We start from the raw sequence: 20734 nt of genomic DNA, 5'->3' as shown, positions 1-20734 counted from the left end.
CTGATGGTGGAGGAGAAGAAGCTGTCCTTATGCCACTGAGTGCTCGTCTTCAGGCTTCTGTACCTTTTTCTTGATGGTAGCAGAGTGAAGAGGACATGGCCTGGGTGGAGGGGGTCCTTGAGGATAGAGGTTGCTTTTTTAAGACACCACCTCATGTAGATGTCCTCGATGGAATGGAGTCTGGTGCCTGTGATGTTGCAGGCCTCTGGAGATTTTCCTCGTCCTGAGATTTGGTGCCTCCATGCCAGGCAAAGATGCAACCAGCCAGTATGCTTCTCCATGGTAGACCTGTAGAAGTTTTTGAGAGTCTTCAGTGACCTACTGAATCTCCTCAGACACCTCCAAAGTATAGCTGTTAGCAGGCCTCTTCATGATTACATCAAAATGGAGGCTCCAGTTCAGATCCTCAGAGAAACTTTTAATATATTTTCAACCCTATTTCAGGTGGAGCTATGACCTAGTCCAGTAACTGCTCTTTTTGGGGTTATTGATCCAGACACAGGACGTTTTTTTTGTACCTGTTCAACAGGTTGTGTCCTTCTCTACATTGTTGGCTGGAAGAGCCACTTTATTCAAATGGAAAGACTCTAAACGTCCAACAGTGATTTTCTCATTAATATGTCTTATTTAAGTTTTTTTTTTAAATTAGATATTATGTATTTGATTCATCAGTGAAATGGTGACCTTTCATATCTCATTTTCATTTGATGTAAATGTTTCTAATGTGATTAGATGTTCTCACTCTTCCAGATGAAATATAGTTTTACCTTTTTTTGATTTATGATAGGAACCAAAAACTACAAAATATCTGTAACCTTCAGGTTAAGCTGCTCAGCTGTTTTTCATTAGTTTATTTTATTTGAGTAGGTTAGGTGGGGTTTTTTATACAATACATGATTTTTTTTTCACCCATCTTAGTGGAAGAGGGATTGAGTTTATACTGTTTGAAATTTTGTATTCACACATGCATATGTAATATTGTGTTTTCAGTTTTGTTTCCTTTTCTTCATTGTACTGTATTTATTATATAAAACATTAAGAAAGATTGAGAAAGAAAGAACTGATCTATCTCCCTCCCGTACACTTAGACATTGCCACCTGTGATTCTGCCAACAACTGTGGTGTCATCGGCAAATTTGTAGATGGTAATGGAATCGTGCCTGGCTACGCAGTCATGGGTGTGTGAGTAGAGCAGTGGGCTAAGCATGCATCCTTGGGCTGTCACCTGTGTTGATGATCAGTGAGGAGGAGACATTGTTTCCAATTCATATTTGCTGTGGTCTTCCAATGAAAAAGTCAAGGATCCAGTTGCAGAGTGGGGTACAGAGGCCTAGAGTTTGTAGCTCCTTAACCAGCACTGAAGGAATAGAGGCTAAACTGTAGTTGATGAAGTGCAGCCATGTCTATGAGTTGCTGTTTACGAGGTGATCCAGAGCTGAGTGGAGATCCAGCAATGTTGCATCTGCTGTGGAGCGATTGTGACGATAGGCGAATTGCAGTGGGTCCAGATCTATTAGAACTTAAAATTTTAGAATTTTATCTGAAAAGAAAGTAAGCAATGGAGGAAGGTGGGGCAAGGATAATCAAATTGTGCCAAGAAGGGACAGTTTACACAAAGTGGTGCATTAACAGAAAGTGGTACCTCAGTGTAAAAAAAAAGGACTAAAGTATCAAAAAGACAAATCTAAAAGTGCTGTATCTGAATGCAATAAAGTGAAAAATAATAGTCCAAATCGATATAAACAGATTTGATACATGGCCCCAATGGAGTCATGGCATCAGTGAGCAAGGTGTGGGCTGAACATCTGAGGGTGCCCGATATTTAGAAAGGGCAAATGAAAGGAGGGTGAAGTGGAGGTGATGAAATCAAAAGAAGAGTGAGAAAGGATGGTGATATAGGAAATTAAGAAACGGAGTGAAGAAACACACAAGGTGATAATTGTGGAGATGATAATTGAATAAAGATAAATATCTCACAATTTTTTTAAAAAGGAAGGAGAGATAAAACGAGCTGAACATTGGTATTCAGGAAAATTATCACCAAAGAATGTGATGACAAGATGCGCAGAAGGAATGATTATATGAAAGAAAAATCATTTTGAAGCTGTAGAATAGAATGCATATGATGTACTTGAAGGTTTTGCTGAAGTTCTACATGACAAGCTGTGACATAATACAAGGAATCCCAAGCATTTGCAATAAATATTGATAATTTTGGTGAGAGAATCAAATTTAATATATTCAAGCTTGAAAGTGTTGTAATGCAAAGAGGTTTGAAAGTAATTTGGGCAAGTTCAAATTGTGAACAGATACATGACAAATGATCAGGAGAATTGTGAAATTACCACTTTGATAAAAAAGAAAGTAGAAAAACAATATTATTTAAATGTTGCTGTAAAAAGCATTTCAGTGCTCTGGTACACCAGTCTCTGAACCAAACATTCATTCAGTTCACTAGGCCTGCATGTCCAAGATTTTAGAAGGATGTCATCTCAATTAATTGTGCAAAATTCTGACAGGGCTTTGGAGGCTGGGTGATGTTTTCCTGGCCGAGGAGTCTAGAAAGAGAGTTTACAGTCTGTGGATAAAGAGCAACACATTTAGAACTAAAAAAGGCAAAATGCAACGAGACCAGGGTGTCACAGTTCATTGGTCATTGAGGTTGGAGTGCAGGTATGGAGGTGGTGAAGAGATATAAGAGAGATAGAAGCAAGGGGATTTTACTGCTATTATACAAGGCCTCACCTTATATATTTTGTGCAGTATTGGTACCTTTATGTGAGAAAGGACATTCTTGCTTTTGTAGGGGTTCAGAGAATGTTGGCCAGGCTGATTCCTGGGATGGCAGCATTGACATGTAGAGGAAGATTGGTAGACTAAGGTTGTACTCGTGGGGATTGAGAAGAATGAGAGGAAATCTCATTGAGGCATACAAAATTCTGACAGGACTATCCAGAGTAGTCCTGGACTATCCAGGAAGAATGTTTCTGATTTTGGGGACATCCAGAACAAGAGGATAAAGGGCTAAGCCATTTAGAAATAAGAAGAGGAGAAACGTTTTCTCTGAGTTGTGAACTTGTGAAACTCGCTACCTCAGGAAGATGTTGAAGCCAGTTTTTTAGATATATTCAGAGCATTTTAAGTAGATCTACTAGGACCACCTGTGCTGAGTTCAAGATAGGTTTGTCGCCCTAGGACAGGTAATAGATGGTAGAAAAGGGAACCATGGTTGACAAAGTAGGTGAGGCAGCTGGTCAAGGGGAAGAAGAAATCAGACATGAGATATAAGAAGCAGAAAGAGGAAGGGTTGATGAGAAGTGTATGGTGGCCAGGGAGCTTAAGAAAGAACTTAGGAGAGTTTGAAGAGGGCATGAGAAGACCTTGGCAAGTAGGATTAAGGAGAACCCCCAAGGTGTTCTACGTGGACATGAAGAACAGAAGGATGGAGAGAATGAAGGTGAGTTGCTAGAGAATAAAGGAGCCAAAATGTGCCTTGAGCTGGAGGAGGTTGGGGAGGTCTTAAATTAATACTTTACACAGGAGTCTGATGATGCGCCAGTGGCCACCAGCACAAGCGCACCACAGGAGTCCCACAAGCATGCAGCTCAAAAAGGTGCCACGTCTGAAGAATGTGCCTGGAGGAAGTGGTCGCTCCCCCTGCCCCTCCCCCCTCATCTTGCCACTGCTCTCCACCTGCGTTGTCCTGCTCCAGAGCCCCTCACTGGCCTGCCACTGTGGTCACTATCCTTGGGGTCATCTTCTTGGCTTCTCCTTCTCAATGGGGGAGTATTCTCCCCATTGCTGGTGCCCTGCACCAGTGTGGCACCCACACACCACTCCCCCCCACCCCACCCCCCCATGTCTGCAATCCCTTGAGGCCACAGCCATCATCTTGGGCCCAGATCCCATGGTTGCAGATTTTTGAATAAAACACCATCGGCTCCTTTAACAGGCTGTTTAAAAGCCTGTACAGAACTGTCGGCAGTTGGACTGGACAGTAGGACACTGTGGGGGAAGCACTGTATCTATGATCCCCGATCTCCCGGATCCGCACCAGCTCTGGCAGTACAGCCATGTTAAGGGGAAAGATGAGGAGTATGGTATTGGGACTGAAATTGTGGCACAATTGCACTGAATGCAGAGCATCTGGAGGACTAAATACTCCTGGTTTTCTATTTTTCATACATTTCTGAGAAGCAGAAAGTCATTTTGTGGAACATATCCAAAAAGGACTGGCAAAATTCCTGATATACTATTTGTTCAGCTGTGCCTTTTTGCCTTGTGGAATCAACTAAAATTCATGGGGACATTCATCAAACGAGGAAGACACCACTTCCAGAATTATACTCTATTTGTTGGAGACAGCAACATTTAGAATTGATCTAATACCAGATTCTTGCATTTTCCATTTGCAAGCAGATTTATTGAGGCTTAAACTCTAAGCTGGTGCTGCTGCCTTATGACAACTGAAATTGGATTCTGTTTCTTCTACCCAGTCAGAATTCTAGTGGTACATCCAGGTTAGTGTGTTTATTGACAGAAAATGGGAGTATCTTTCCACGAGCATCTTGCCAGTGGTGAACATGGGCCCATCCTATATTTATTGGAAAGTTGTATTATATTTTGCCAAATCCCATTAGTTTTCAGAAGCTGACCCTGCACACGTGGTTTGACAAGAAAAGGAAAATTATGTTGGAATGGATATGTTATTGCATCAATATAATTTAAAATTTCTTGAGAATAAAATTAAAGTTGGAGGATAAATATTATCTCCCTCTTGTTTGTGAGAGATTATATTTAGCACATATGAGCATTCTGGGTTGGAGCAAGACAAGAGTAGAGGATGGCAACCAGCTTTTGAAATTCAAATTCGTCTCCATAAATTAGCTTCAGGAGTGGCATCCGTTAGTTACTGAGAGCTCAGAGAGGCAACGATTGTCATTGATAATTTTCTGTGGTCTCTTTGGAATTGCAATCTGTTTTTCCCTTTCCTGTCTCAAGTGAAAATGCACAGAAACAAAGAATAGGTAGATGTTAAATACTTGTGATCAAGGAAGATGTGGGTTGCTGCCTTTCCACAGACTCAAGCCTAGAAAATTATGTGTGTTCTCCTTTAAGTTTTCCACTCTCATCTTGGCATGTGACATTTCCCTACTGAAAATGAAGGCTTTGACTAGCTACCTCATACACACCTCTCATAATTTAAATGTTTTTATTAGATCAATTCTTAGCCTTCAGTGCTACAGATTGCACCTCTCTTATCCAGCACTCTGGTCCGGCAACTCCCGTAGTCTGCAATGTTTGATCTGCTGCCATTAGTAGAAACTCCTTACAGACAGCATGGGACTCAAACCCCGGTCCCGATCGCTGCCGCTGTAAAGGCGTTGTGCTAACCGCTACACCAACCGTGCCATCCCATGGTATTATTTCTTGTTTTATTATTTGTTCTTTCTTTTTATATTTACATAGGGGTTCCCTTCAGGGTCAATTTCTGTTTTACGGCATTTTCTGTGGTCTCGCAATGGCCAAGTCCCAACGTTGCCAATTTGTACAAAGAAAGCAATCCATATTTGTCCCTTTGGCTCAAACACTGCAATTCTGGTGAGACTCTTCTGCATCCTTCCCAAAGCCTCCACATTGTTCCTGTCATGTGATGATGAGATCTGCGTACAATACTCCAAATGTGGCTTCGCTAAAGTTTTCTACACCTGCAACATGACTTTCCAACTTTTATCATCCCCACCCCGACTGATGAAGGATGAGCAGATGTGGACCGGATTTCCACCCAATCCACATGTGTTGCCCTTTTTGGGGAGCTAAGCACGTGCACCCTAAGATCCCTCTGTACAACAAAGCTCCTGGCATTTACTGTTAATTTCCTCATGTATTTGACCTCCTAAAATGCATCATCTCACACTTGTCCAGATAAAACTCTGTGTCATTTTTCAGCTCAAATTTCCAGCCAATCAATATCCTCCTCACCAGCTGCAACTTCACCAATTTTCAGAATGTTTGCAATCCTACTAACCAGACTGTAGTTCACACGATCTTTGATTGTTCCTGTCAGCCCTGGCATTTTCAAGTTCATTTCCTGAAATAAGTCCTCTGCAGAGATGGGGTTTTGTGCTCGGGAATGAGCAAATGGCCTTTTTCTTCCCCATGTGCCAATTATATTTCAATATCTTAATATGAAAGGAAGGAGCACTGGGGGAAACCGAGTGGTGCCGGGCTCATAACCTGATCCTAAACACCACAAAAACAAAGGAAATCATTCTGGACTTCAGGAAGCACAGGTCTGACCCGCTCCCCCTCTACATAGATGGTGACTGTGTGACGAGGGTCCACAGCTTCACCCTCCTGGGCATCAATATCTCAGATGACCTCTCCTGGACTGTAAACACTTCAGCAGTCATCAGAAAGGCCCAGAAGCGCCTGTACTTCCTGAGAATGCTCAAAAAGAGCAAGGTGGGTCAAAGAGTTGCTGATTACCTTCTACAGTTCCACCAGACAGAGCATCCTGCTGTACTGCAGCACAGTATGGTTCTCCCATTGCACTGAAGAAGAGCGGCAAAGACTTCAACGGGTGGTGAGGGCAGCAGAAAAGATCATTGGATATCCCCTACCCTCCCTGAAGGATCTCAACACCTCTCGTTGCCTCAGTAGAGCACAAGCAATAATAAAGGATCCCACCCACCCTGCCCTGCATCTGTTTGACCTACTACCCTCTGGCAGACGCTACAGGTCAATCAAGACAAGAACAAACAGACTTAGAAACAGCTTTTTCCCCCAGGCTGTCACTACACTGAACACACATATCCACAAATTCCCCTCTCTGTCCTCCACATCTATTATACATACAGCCGACACCCCCCCTCCATTCACATAAAGGACATATACGGCACTGTAAATTAAATTTTTTATTTAACTTCTGTGGTGCTGCCTGTGGTTGCGTCGCTGCATTGGTAACCTTGTACTGCTGTCATAAATCTCACTGTATAACTTGTACAATGACAATAAAAAGCTATTTGATTTGATTTGAGCATAAAACTAGTTGGGATTGAAATTGTGGCACAATGTGCCTTGCTGCATGGGTCGGCACAGTAGAGTAGTCCAGTGTGGTTAATGAGTAACATTCCATGATCAGCACATCGCCACTGACATAAAGCCAGTTATCCTGTAGAACAATAAAGCACAAGAACAGGCCCTTTGGCCCATCAAGTCCACACCAACCATCATAGAGTCACAAAGCACAGAAACAGGACCTTCCCCTTCCTTGCTTATTCTTTGAAGGTCCTGTTTGGGACCTTAAGGTCTGAAATGTCAGTAATATATCTTGCCCTCCTGTGGACGCTGCGAGCCTGGCTAGGTTCCTCCAGCATTTCTGAATGTTTTTACTTTGGTTGACTAAGTCCATGCTGAATGGGAAGCATAGATTTACACAAATTCTATGTCATTACCCCCTCATTTCCCATCAACTTTCCTTCGATTCTGCCACCCACATGCCTTTGGGGTGCGAGAGGAAACCTGAGCACCCAGGGTAAACCAGTCCAATGTGACTGCCATAATTTTTAATAAGCTATTGAGGAAGTCAAATTGTTAACAAATCTTTAACCTAAGTAGACTTAGTCAGAACCTTAAAATCTCTGGTAATGAAGCACATTCTTACTCTGACCATATTGCAGAGATTTTGGATTGCCACATTATTATCAACAGCAATGCTTTCAAATCCTGATTACTTCTTTTCTTCAGAAGCAGTGCTGACTTATAATTAATGTGTAACTGATTTTTGCTTACAGTGCAAGTTAAAGTAAACATGTTGAATCTTGTCTTATCTGTGTTGGTGATTCACTCTTATCTGATACTGAAAAATCAATGCCAGTAAACTGCAGCTCGTTGACCTTTTCTCCAAATACATTATGGCATTGTTTTTTCTGAAATTTATGACCAGGTTACAGCACTAACTCTGGCCACACCTTCCCTAAAATCATGGGATTAATTTTCTTGCTTTTATTTTTGAATATAGTGGAGTACCTGGCTGTATTAGGGGGTAAGAAAGACTGCACTCCCTGTGCTAGTTTATCTGCTGCTCACTCCTCTCAGGGATGCACCATATGTTTCAAAATAAAATGCTACAATGCTGGAAATGTGAATACCCCACAGAAAATGTTGCTCTCGTCAAATAATGTAGCAACTATGAAAGGAGAAAGAGGGTTATCATTTCAAATCAATGATCTTACATAACACAATTGTGATGTGGAGCAGCTTAAATTGCCAGACCAGAACCTACCAACCTTTACTAATAATTCAAAGACAGGAACCGTGAAATATAAATTTAATTAATAATTTGGATTTTTTAACATGAATGTCTTGTTTTGCCTTCAGCAAAAACGACAGGATTGGTATTTAATAAAAAATCATTCAGGAAATTCAGTCTGGCTTCTGAGAACCTCCAGACCCTCCTAAGTGGGTTCTCTGAGAAAGCTTTTTGAGTCATCGCATCAAGGGGAATTAGGTATGGATAATAACTACTGGCCTTGTCAGTGATGCCCAGATCCTGAAAAATGAAAAAAATAAATCAAAATAGCTGCAATTTTTGGAAAATTTTCCTTAATTCAAGGCTAAAGGATCTTTGATTGATTAGGGCCTTGAATAACCGACTCTCACTCTCATCCATTGGCACTGAAAAATAAACCAGTCTTCAAGCCTCCCAACAGACTGTTGGCTAAAGGTCATGGGATTGAACTCTCATCCATGGCTTGAGAACATTCTCCTGATTGGCACTGAAAACGTGCTGAATTTAATTCCATTTCAGACACTTTAAAATTCTGAGCACCTGGTGGTAAAATGAAAAAGGGCCCGGTTACATAAGGTAGCAAAAGATGGGTCAGGAGGAACTGTAAATGACATCAGCTGAATCAGTATCAGAACCTGAAGAATTGTGAGAGGAGGTTGAGATCATAATAAACGGATCTGTTGAATGGAAGGTTATGAAGTGTTCATCATTCCCCTTTGTCTTGTCGTTACTTTTTCACTTCCTTTATCCTCACTTGAGGATACACATTTTCAAGCCTAAAGTGCCATCTCTCCTCCTCTCTTTCTAGATACGGCTTGAACTGCTGTGTGTATTTCTGATCCTTTCTGTTTAAATTGGGAACTGTGGTTTCCCTTTAAGAGAACCTAATATTGCAATTTGGTTGCACTGATTCAAAATTAGGTCACTCCTCTACAAGAGCTTCTCTTTTATTCAAATAGATAGTAAATGATCCATACCTTAACTCCATCACATTGTAAATCAAGAAAATTAAGCTAGTACTCGTGCCTAACAATGACCTATTACTTGTTGGAACCAGCCTCAGCCACATTTGGAAGAAAGTTGTGTTCAGATTTCAGTATGCCTTGTGTACATGCTTCCTCGCTCACCTGTTCTGTACTCCTCTCTCCACACCCACATACTTCACTCAGTATTCAGGGACTCACAGCTAAAAGGGATTACCATAGTGTTTTATGCAGAGAGGCATGTAACTGAGAGCGCTGTTGTACCTGGAACCTTGAGTGAACCCCTTGTCCACTACCATAGTAAGCTCAGTGGTAGTTGGACGCTAAGGCCACTCACAAACTGGAGGAACAATTCCACCTGGACACTCTCTAACTGGATGGCATTAACATCGACTTCTCTGGTTTCTTTTAGCCCCCATTCCCATCTGTTCCTATTTCTACTTAGCCTAGCTCTGCTTCCTTTCCCCTCTGTCTCCTTCCCTCCAGCTCTGCATTCATAGAGCCACCCACTCCCCGATCAAGTCTCCCCTTTCCTCTCCTATGATAATCTTTTGTCTGTTGAACTGCGCTCCTCCCTCTGCCCTTTCTTTCCTTATCCCCAGCCTTTTAATTCAGTTGCCTGCCTGCTTTTTATTCATATCTTTAACAAGGCCTCAGGGCTGAGACGTCAGTTATATATCTTTACCTCCTACGGACCTGCTGCATTCCTCCAGCATTTCTGTTTTTATTACCATTACAGCATCTGCAGACTGTCATTAGTTTGCTTTCTCTTTAGAACTCATTTGCACTCCCTTTCTTTGGTTTCTGATAATTTCGCACTGGAATTGTGGCCATTTGAGAACATTTTTAGGAATAGTTATCTTTTACTCTTCTGGAAATGCGATCACTTTTAAATATTTGAAATGGTTCAATGGATAAATACGAGTTGAAGTTTTTAATTGCAAATAAGACCTTTGATAGTATGTTTAGCTCTGTATGTTCTAAATTTCAGAAGTTGCCAGTAGGATTCAATTTTAGTAAATGGCAGGAAAGGACTCAAATGGATAACTCCATTATCTGAAATAAATATGCACAGAAAGAAAGACTTGAATTCTGCCATATTACATCCTATTCCTCTTTATCAACATAGGTTATGTACAAGCAATATTCACTAGTGAATTTTTCTATCTTCTGAAATCTCATGGGTTAAGTTGTGGAAGGATGTATGAAACCCATATTAAACGCTTTATGATTTTCACTCCAAATTTCCTGCCTTCGTCGAGATCTCAAGGTTACGTTACTCATTGAAGTTTATCTTCAAGTTGATGTGTATCATGTCATTGTAAAACCTCTGAGTTCTTTTGCAAAGGCAATAGCGTACACTGCAATTGACTTTGTGATAAGATATATGTCCAACCTCTTTAATTGAGTTTCATTTTACCCCAGATATACCTTAAACTAACCAATTTGTGATGCCAAATTAGAGAAACGTTATCAGCTTGTGCTCATTAATAAGAATATGGAGAATAACATTGAATCATTGCGCACTGTACGGTCAAAATGTAAATGTAGATTTACATCCACTGATTAAAGCAAAGTTGTTAAACCAAACTCTTATAACTAAGACAGAATCTAGATTTCAAAAATAGGGGGAGAATTATCAAGCTCGGTTAATGATTGGAACAGTTTCTTATGAATCCTGGGTGGATAAGTAAAGGGGGTTGGGTAATGATGGAACTACAAATATTCAAGTGGGGTGAATACTCTTCAAGTGTTACAGAATTGTTAAGCTCTAAACTGGTGCTAAGTAAGTTAAGTGTGACAGTCGACTTCTCTGTCAGTTTTCTCTTAGCTTCCAGCAGGTGACACAGATGATTGTCTGAATTGAGAAGGAATCACAGCAATCTCGTTCATACAGCACTGAAACAGGCCCTTCAACCCATCTTGTCCTTGCTGATGAAGATGCATACATTTGCTAATCCTGTTTTCCTGTATTTGACCCATATCCCCCTATTCCATTCCTATCCATGTAGATGTCCAAGTGTTATGATTGTACCCACCTCTACCCGCTTTGGCAGCTTGTTCCCCATACCCACCATCCTCTGTGCGGAAAAACCTTCCCCTCAGATATCCTTTGAATACTTCTCCTGGACTGTCTATTCCCCCTTCATAATGTTCTAATGCTCTGTAAGGTCATCCTTCAGTCTCTGTACCTATCAGAATCAGAATTTGTCATGAACACAATGAACCAAAGACACAGCCTCACATTGACTTTTCATCCACTATTTTTATTTGTTATTGTAAGATGATATATATGAATATTTTCTCTGTGATGATGCTGCAGAACAACAAATTTTGTGCCTTGTTCATGACAATAAATTCTGATTCCGAAATGTGCTGCTTTGTGCCATTACCATGTAAATATTGCTGTAAATTACATTTCAAATATAATAAATAGTGCAAGAAAATGGAAAAAGTAAGGTCATACCTGTAGAACCTTTTGAAAGTCTTTGGTGAAATACCATATCCAAGTTCTCCTTATAATTCAAGTTCCAGTAACATCCTAGTCAATCTCTTTTGTACTCTTTTCTGCATTACTACATTTTCTCTTTGTGTGGTGATCAGAACTGCATATGAAATTCCAAGTGTGGCATAACCATTGTCTTGTATTGCTGCAACATGATGATCCAACCATTATACTCAATATGCCCATGAAATTGGAGGCCACAATAGCTTTCTCAATGTTTCAGCAACCTTGGAACCAAAATAATGCAGTTGGACGTCTGTTTGTGTTTTCAGCCACCGGTACAGTACTCCATATGGGCCTGGCCTCCCACCAGTAGGACTTGGCAAACACCAGCCAGCCAGTGCTGATCAGCGTGAGGGATTTTAGTTCTGGGAAAAAGAGCTCTTCTGATTTATCTAGTGCAGTATCTGTTTCAGGCTGAGGAACTAATGGCACAATCATATTGGAGTTTCTGGTGAAACTAATTATTATTTGGATTGTCTTCAAAGAGTGCTTAACACTCTGTCATGCACTTGGCATTAGATACAGGGATGTAGATATAAACTAATCATTAGGGGTGTACAGAACAATGAATCCACAACATAACAGCAGGCTTCAAGGATGATGTTGGTTCTGAGCTCTTTTTAGCTCTCAGATATAAAGCAGATATATGGTCACTTCTGAGAAGAGCCATGGGTCTAAAAATTAATTGAAAGGCTGCCTAGATTGGACTTGTTTTCAGCAGGCACTTTGACAGGTGGGAGATGACCTTATTGAAACATAAAAGGTTGTGAAGACACAAGAACGCAGAACATTACAGCACATACAGGCCCTTTGGCAACGAAGTTGTGCAGATCCATGTCTACCTACCTACCCCAGAACAATTCAATTTTTCCTTACCTCACACACAAAACCCTCTATTTTTAAGATTGATGCTGAGATGTTTCCTCCTATGGGGCATACATTCATAATAAGTGTTTGCCAATTTAAATAAAATGAGGTATTTTTTTCTCTGGGGAGGGCTGTGAATTATTTTAATTCAGATGGCTGTTGCTTTATCACTAAATGTGTGCAAATGCATGATGAATGAATTTATGGTTGACAGAGCAGCAAAGGGTTATGAGGAAAAGGCAAGCAAGTGAAGCCAAGGCAAAGATCAAATCAGCTATCAATTTATTGAGTGGGAGTAAGCTTGAGGGGCCTATGCTTGCTCCTATGTTAAAAGAAGATGTCACCGAGCTGCCACCATTTATCTTTAAACAGATGACTTGATAAGCAAAAAAATTTCCAAAAATCAGTTCAAGCAAAAGTATCTTTCTCCTTTAAGAATTATTTAATGTTGAAACAAAACTTAAAACAAATAAAAAAGTGCAAATATTGAGAAATGCAAAAACCTTAGATGCTAGAATCTTGAGTAAAGACAGAAGATGAGAAAGACAAAATGGTTCACTCAACGTTCATGGAGAGAAATGGGTCAGTCAAAGTTCATGGAGAGAAATGGGTCAGTCAAAGTTCATGGAGAGAAATGGGTCAGTCAACATTCATGAGAGAAATGCGTCAGTCAACGTTCATGGAGAGAAATGGGTCGGGCAATGTTCATGGAGAGAAATGGGTCAGTTAGTGATCATGGAGAGAAATGGGTCAGTCAACGTTCATGGAGAGAAATGGGTCAGTCAACGATCATGTTGAGAAATGGGTCAGTCAACGATCATGTTGAAAAATGGGTCAGTCAACGTTCATGGAGAGAAATGGGTCAGTCAACGATCATGTTGAGAAATGGGTCAGTCAATGATCATGTTGTGAAATGGGTCAGTCAACATTCATGGAGAGAAATGGGTCAGTCAATGTTCATGTTGAGAAATGGGTCAGTCAACGATCATGTTGTGAAATGGGTCAGTCAACGTTCATGGAGAGAAATGGGTCAGTCAATGTTCATGTTGAGAAATGGGTCAGTCAACGATCATGTTGTGAAATGGGTCAGTCAACGTTCAGGGAGAGAAATGGGTCAGACAACATTCAGGGAGAGAAATGGGTCAGTCAATGTTCATGTTGAGAAATGGGTCAGTCAACGATCATGTTGTGAAATGGGTCAGACAACATTCATGGAGAGAAATGGGTCAGTCAATGTTCATGTTGAGAAATGGGTCAGTCAATGATCATGTTGTGAAATGGGTCAGTCAACGTTCAGGGAGAGAAATGGGTCAGACAACATTCAGGGAGAGAAATGGGTCAGGCAACATTCAGGGAGAGAAATGGGTCAGGCAACGTTCAGGGAGAGAAATGGGTCAGACAACATTCAGGGAGAGAAATGGATCAGGCAACATTCAGGGAGAGAAATGGGTCAGACAACATTCAGGGAGAGAAATGTATCAGGCAACATTCAGGGAGAGAAATGGGTCAGTCAACGTTTAGGGAGATGCTGCCTGACTTGATGAGTCTCTTTAGTCTTTCAGAGTGGAAATGCTTATTGTAGGTACAGAAAAGGAATGCTGCATGTCTACCTTGCTGTTTTCGGTAAAAATCCAGAAATTCTGAGTTACCATTGATTTTTAGAATTCCCTTTAGCTTCGTGGGGGCCAGTGACTCTGACAGTCAATAATAATCCACAGAACCTGGGCAGGGGTGGGCAAGTGAACTTGCGAGACTAAGAGTTAAATCTGAGAGACTGCAGATGCTGTAATACTGGAGGAATTCAGCAGGTCAGGCTACATCCATGGAATGCAATAGATGGCCAATGTTTGGGCCAGAAAACCCTTCATCGAGAATGGAGTAGATTTGACAGCATCCTGGTATCGAGCCTCATGTGAATACAAAGCCCACAAACATTTCCAGATAAGGTGAGCTGTTACTTCCCACTAGTTTGAAGAGTAAAATTCATTTTGAAAAGACTGGTTCTGTGATGGAGAGCACCTACACAACACCCTTCCCAACCATCCACCTAAGAGTCAATGAATAAAGTCTCAGTTGGCATTGGTCAAAGATGCTGCCTTTGAGATCATTCTGGTTCAAGTGTCCTATCACTAAAAGTTGCTTTCCAAACACTCAGATTTGCATAGGAAGGCATCCTCAATTGTGATCTCAGTTTTCTTGTTGGGGTCACCACAATTGAAGAGATGTTCACCCTCTGGAGTTTTTAACATTCTGATATAGTGAAGATGTTATTATTGCTGTGATCATTCGTTCTTTTATATATAGTTTTCAATATTTCTATGGTTTAATAGAATTTTCTTTTTAATTTTATCTTCCTTTTTTGCTGCTTGTTCTCTTGTTCCTTCATGTTCACAATCTTCCCTCCTCACCAGAATTAAGATTGTTTAAACACATTCTCTAACAAACTGGGGAAAGTATTTATCTTTGGCAGCATAAGATGCCATTGGAGGATTGGCCCCCTGTTCATTTGAGCTTTAGGGTTGGCAGCCATTTGAAGGTGTGACCAAGGAAATTGATGATGGCAGGGCAGTAGACATTGTTCACATGGATTTTAGCAAGGTCTATTGCAAGGTCCTGAATGGTGGAATGATGCAGAATATCTGATGGCCTGGGATCCAGGGTGAGTGGGCCAATGGGAGACAGAATTGGCTTGATGACAGGAGACAGAGAGTGGTAGAGAAGAGCTGTTACTCAGATTGGAGGTCTCTGTGACCAGTGGTTTGTGACAGGGATCGGTGCTGGGTCCTTTGTTGTTTGTGATTATTTTGGTCGAAAGTTTGTGGTGCCAGCAAAATTGATGGTATAGTAGACAGTGAAGAAGATTGCTCTTGGATCTTTATGGACTGAGAAGATGAGCCAAGGACTGGCAGATGTCACTTAACTCTGACAAGTGCAAGGTTTTGCACTTTTGTAAATTAAACCAAGGCAGGACTTGTATGGTGAATGGTAGAAGCTGGATCATTGTTATAGGACAAAGACTCTGAGAGAAGCAGTTAGACAGAGTGGTGAAGAAGGCACACTTGACTTCATTGGTCAAGGCATTAAGTACAAGAGCAGTGATGTCTGCTCCAGCCTTGGAATATCGTGCACTGCTTTGGACACCTTAATTTGGAAAAGGAGCAGAAAGGATTAACGAAAATGTTGCTGGGCAGATATACTTGAATTATGAGGTGAGGCTGAATACCCTGGGACTTCTCTCAGAGGTGTAGGAGGTTATGAGGAGTCCTGATGAAGGTTTGTAAAGTCATGAGGAGCGTATCTATGGTAAATAGTTAAACCCTTTTCCCAGGGTAAGGAATCTTAAACTGGAGGACATTGATTTAAGGTGAATGGTGCAAGATTTAAAATTGACCTCTTCCACATAGATAACAGTGGGTATATGGAGGCAGGTGTCAAAGAAAGTGCTAGAAGCAGAAACGATTGTAATGTTCAAAAGATTTTTATACAGGTACCTGGAGAAAAAAATAGATTAAAGAGTGTGGTGATACCACTGTGATACTGTTATGCCATTAGTCCTGTATCTGTGAGTATGGTTGGCCCACCTCCTCCCTGTAACTCCTCCCCCTGGAATCCCCCAATAAAATCACTCCCTCAGTATGAATCCTGGAATCGGGCCAGCAACAGGAGCATGTGTCCAGTCTTATGGTAATAAAAGCCTGTCATAAAGTAGCTCCAGTGTTCTGGCGTTATTGATAAGGTTTCAGAAAGACAGGCGCCAAATGAAGGGAATTGGACTAATTGAGCTGGCAGGAAAATGTTGGACTGATGGGCCTGTTTCCATGCTGCTGAATGCCATGACATTTCCAGCATAAACCATATGATTTTTTTAATGGAACTATAACTGCTTTAAACTCCATTGTTATAGCAGCAGGCAATTACTTACTTTTAATTAATTTTGCAGGTTGGAGGTGTCATTCATTGTCCATCCCTAAATGCCCTTCAGGACGTGATGTTGATCCACCTTCATGAATCCTTGTACTACTTCCAGTTAAAGTATTCTCATTCGGTTGTTGGGTAAGAAGTTACAGGATTTACATCAACCATTGATGAACCAACAATAATGTATTTCAAGGTGTGTGAGTTGTAGGGGTACCTGATGAAGTTTCTGGCATCCTTATGGACAATAAAGATTGTAGGCTGAGTAATGCAGTGAACTGAAGTTCCACCCTGGATGGGATCAAGCTTCTGATCTGTATTCATACAAGCAAATGGAAAGCATTCCATTACGTTCTGCTGACTTGACAGGCCGAATGGCCCTACTTCTACTCCTACATGGTCTTGTGCCTTATTCATGATAGAGGGAATTTGAGAATCAGTACACTCTTCACAAGACACATGACTTCTGAATTACTCTTAAATGGAGATGGTCCTTTTGAATTGGGTGGCAGGGATGGTGTGGTGGTTAGTGCAACGCCTTTACAGTACCAGCGATCAGGACCGGAGTTTAAATCCCACGCTGTCTGTAAGGAGTTTGTAGGTTCTCCCTGTGTTTGTGTGGGTTTTCTCCGGGGGCTTCGGTTTCCTCTCACTGTTTGAAATGTACCAGGGGTGTAGGTCAATTGGGTGTAAATTGGGCAGCACGGACTCGTGGGCCAAAGTGGCCTGTTACTGTGCTGTATGACTTCATTTAAAAATGTTTTAAAACTAATAATTTTTAATTTAAAATTTAAAAAGAATTTCTGGGCTTTAGCCAATTATATTTATTATCAGAGTTTCTGTTTTAAATTCTGTTTATAAATTATGACGTTGTTACGGCATGGACTAGTAGGGCCGAACTGGCCTGTTCTGTGCTGTAAGTGGTTATATGGTTATATAGTTAACCCCTTTGTTTCTTCCAACGTTCCTCCTCCTGCAACATTCCTGCTGAGATGGCGATGGATTGCAGTTTTCAGAAGGTAACCACCAATCTAGCTACGTGCTGAAGGGTAGGATGTGAATCTCCTCTGGAATCATCTACCCAGAGAAAATATAATCTCGTTTTGTAAAAGGCAATACTTGCTTCACCATTGGCCAGTTCTGCAACTCTTGCAGATTCCAAACAAATGATGTAAATCATGTTCTTCGGGACAACCTGTGTTGCCCAAGAACCAACCTGTCTGGAATTTGGGTAACACATAAGACTGGCACAAATAAATGAACCTTGATTCATAGCAAGGTGCGAAATGTAATCTAAATGGTGCACTGCCTGTAACCTCTCTCCAGCTACACATTGAGTCTATGGAATCCTTTTTAAATTATAAAACTGCCTGAACCACCTATTAAGTATTGTGATACATTGAGGCAAGTTGAGTAACTTGCTGATTTTGTTTTTTTTTAACTTGATTGTGCCATTTCTTATACTTTGATATGAACCTTCCTTTCATTGTGTTGAAAATCCTGTCCTGGCAAACATTTTAAAGAAGAGTAGCTGGTTTAAAATGTGTTACCACATTTCCCGAATTGGTATTGACTCTTGGTGCCTGCCACATTGACCACCGCCAGTGGGCTGATATCGCCTCAAACCGTGCATCTTGGCGCCTCACAATTTGGCGGGCAGCAACCTCCTTTGAAGAAGACAGCAGAGCCCACCTCACTGACAAAAGGCAAAGGAGGAAAAACCCAACACCCAACCCCAACCCATCAATTTTCCCCTGCAGCCGCTGCAACCGTGCCTGCCTGTCCCGCATCGGACTGGTCAGCCACAAACGAGCCTGCAGCTGACGTGGACTTTTACCCCCTCCATAAATCTTCGTCCGCGAAGCCAGGCCAAAGATTGACTGTTTTGGAAATAAATTGACTGGGTGACTCCTCAGAAACTAAAAAGGCATTACACCTTTTTTTATAATGTGTACACAATAGTGCAGATAAGCGAATTGCATGAGAACAGAGATGTTAGATATTCTGATATATTCAAGCCTTATCAGTGTCATGTGCTGTGCTCTGAGAACGACAGCATCAGGAGTGGATCCTGGCTCTCAGATCTTCAGCATTGTAGTTTTTTATGAGGAATATTTTGCCACTGGTGAGGAGGAGATGGGTAGAACTCTTGTCAGAACTTAAATTATTATTTGGAACTTTGACAGTTGTCTATAACTTTATTGCCAGCTCATAATAATGAAGCTTTGTGAGCCCATGATGGATATGGAAATGCCTGATTACACTGAAACCCTGGATTCTTCCTATAGCATGCTTGAGTTTGACAGCTTGAGAGTATTGCCACCAAATAACGGTGAGTTTTATTGGGTAAGTAAACTTCTTTAAAAAGAAAATTCTGGTAGCATTTTAAAGAGAATTGTTTAATCTTATAATTCCTTCATAATAAATCACAAAATATTAGGATAAAATATGCTTCTCACAGTTGTACAATCACCTAACTTGTTGGTAGCACCTAAATGGAAGCTAGATCAGTGAGGACCCTGTTTTTAACAATTCAAGCTAAATTTAAAATGTACTGTCAATTCACACACATCCTGAGAAGTATCTTTAAATGTTATTGCTTGATAAAATGTACCCAACCTTTTTTTCCGAATGTCAGTGAGTTATCGAAATGTTTACATGGATTGTCTGTCTATTAATTGTGGGTTAGCAGATTGTACACATACTCAAAACATGTTTAATTTCTGATTTTACTTTTCATGTGATCCACAAGAATTTTTAAAAAATGATTATTTTGGATAAAGTATCAAATGATACAGGAATTTGCAGATTTAAAGGCCAATGGTATCGAGGTCACTGGAAGATTATTTGCTTTGCAGTTAAAATTTAACAGTACCCTGTAGTACCAGGGTTGAAAACAGTTGTTAGATATGTCACTTCGTACTACAATACTGTGCTGTAACTAGATAACTGGAAAACAATGATCATAAAGAAATATATATTTCTCAACTAAATTTTGTTTATAATACATCAATAAAGTAAAATTCTTTCCTATTTATGTAATATACTCTCATTTTGCATTCCTAGCTTGACTTGGAGCTTATGAGCTTCAGTTGTAAGGTAGGAAATAATGTAACCAATGTGCAGACAGCAAATTTCCACAAGTGATATAGCCACAAAATACTATCTAAGGCATGTATTTATTAATAATACAGAGGGGATGACTCCTCATGTTTAATAGAACCATTGTGTGTAAGAATAGAAAAAAACTGATAAACTGAAGTAGAAGGGGACAAGCAACCCCAGCCCCCTTCATCCCTCCACCAACTTAGAGTCTGTTAACTTGATAGCTAATAAAAATGTGGCTACTTTCTTGCGATATCACCATAAACCCATAACCATTGACCATCCTACTGTATATTTGAAACATATAGTCAATTAATCAGATCCCTTTGGAAAGAAGAAATTTTTATTCATTTCCAATAAAATAGACAATACCTTACTCTGAAACTGTGTCAAAGGGTGGGGATGACCTCCCTCCCAATTGGAATCTTGAACATTTCATTAACACCAATTTAGAGAACTTTGTGGATGTGACTGGTGGAACAAAATGAAGGGGACAAGTGGATCTGGTAAATTGGACTTAGAGGCTTTTGATAAGGTCTTATGGAAGAGGTTAGTTAACAAGATTAGCGATCATGGAATTTCTTGAACCAATAGGTTCCTATAAATGAATGTGCAAAAGCAGACCATCTGGTCTCTTGAAACTTCTCCATGATTCATCAAGATCGTGGCTGATTTTCTACTTCAGTGCCATTTTGATCAGTTTCTGAAATTTGACCTTATCATTTTATCCATGAATATAGAAGACTCCATACATCTCTATATTGAATAAAATTAAGAAATGAGTGATCAAAGAAACCGGCAACCTCAAGCAACTGGCAAAAAAATTGAGGAAACTAAATAGGTAAAAAATACATAAGTTTAAAATTGGCACGCCTTGCTGTTAGCTCACCAATCACATAACCATGCAACCTTAAGCAACAGGAAAATAAACTTATCCTGCATCTAACAATCATTAAAAGGTGCCAGATACCAGGGGTTTTTACTGTATTACTGAACCTCTTCAGGTTTTTTTTAATTAGTTGATTTAAATTCATTTGAATATTTTCTTTAAAGTCACCAATC

General features: G+C 40.5%; 1 protein-coding gene across 4 annotated transcripts in view; it reads left to right on the top strand.

The window, feature by feature from the left end:
* The first annotated feature begins 18511 nt into the window (after window positions 1–18511).
* The window catches only part of LOC138745072 (hepatocyte nuclear factor 4-beta-like), a 46770-nt gene continuing 44547 nt past the window's right edge, over window positions 18512–20734 (top strand). For 2 of the 4 annotated variants that reach the window (XM_069902144.1, XM_069902146.1), the window contains exons 1-2: window positions 18513–18692; window positions 18776–18899. In XM_069902144.1, the coding sequence (XP_069758245.1) occupies window positions 18672–18692; window positions 18776–18899 (145 nt within the window). In that variant the 5' untranslated portion in view covers window positions 18513–18671. Of the gene's footprint in view, window positions 18693–18775; window positions 18914–20734 lie in introns of those variants that run through there. The other 2 variants (XM_069902143.1, XM_069902147.1) reach the window with 2 other exon arrangements.

This window comes from Narcine bancroftii, chromosome 10 (assembly GCF_036971445.1).
Source record: "Narcine bancroftii isolate sNarBan1 chromosome 10, sNarBan1.hap1, whole genome shotgun sequence".
Lineage (NCBI taxonomy): Eukaryota > Metazoa > Chordata > Chondrichthyes > Torpediniformes > Narcinidae > Narcine > Narcine bancroftii.
Note: the sequence above shows the minus strand (reverse complement) of the source record. Positions and strands in the feature narration are given on the sequence as shown.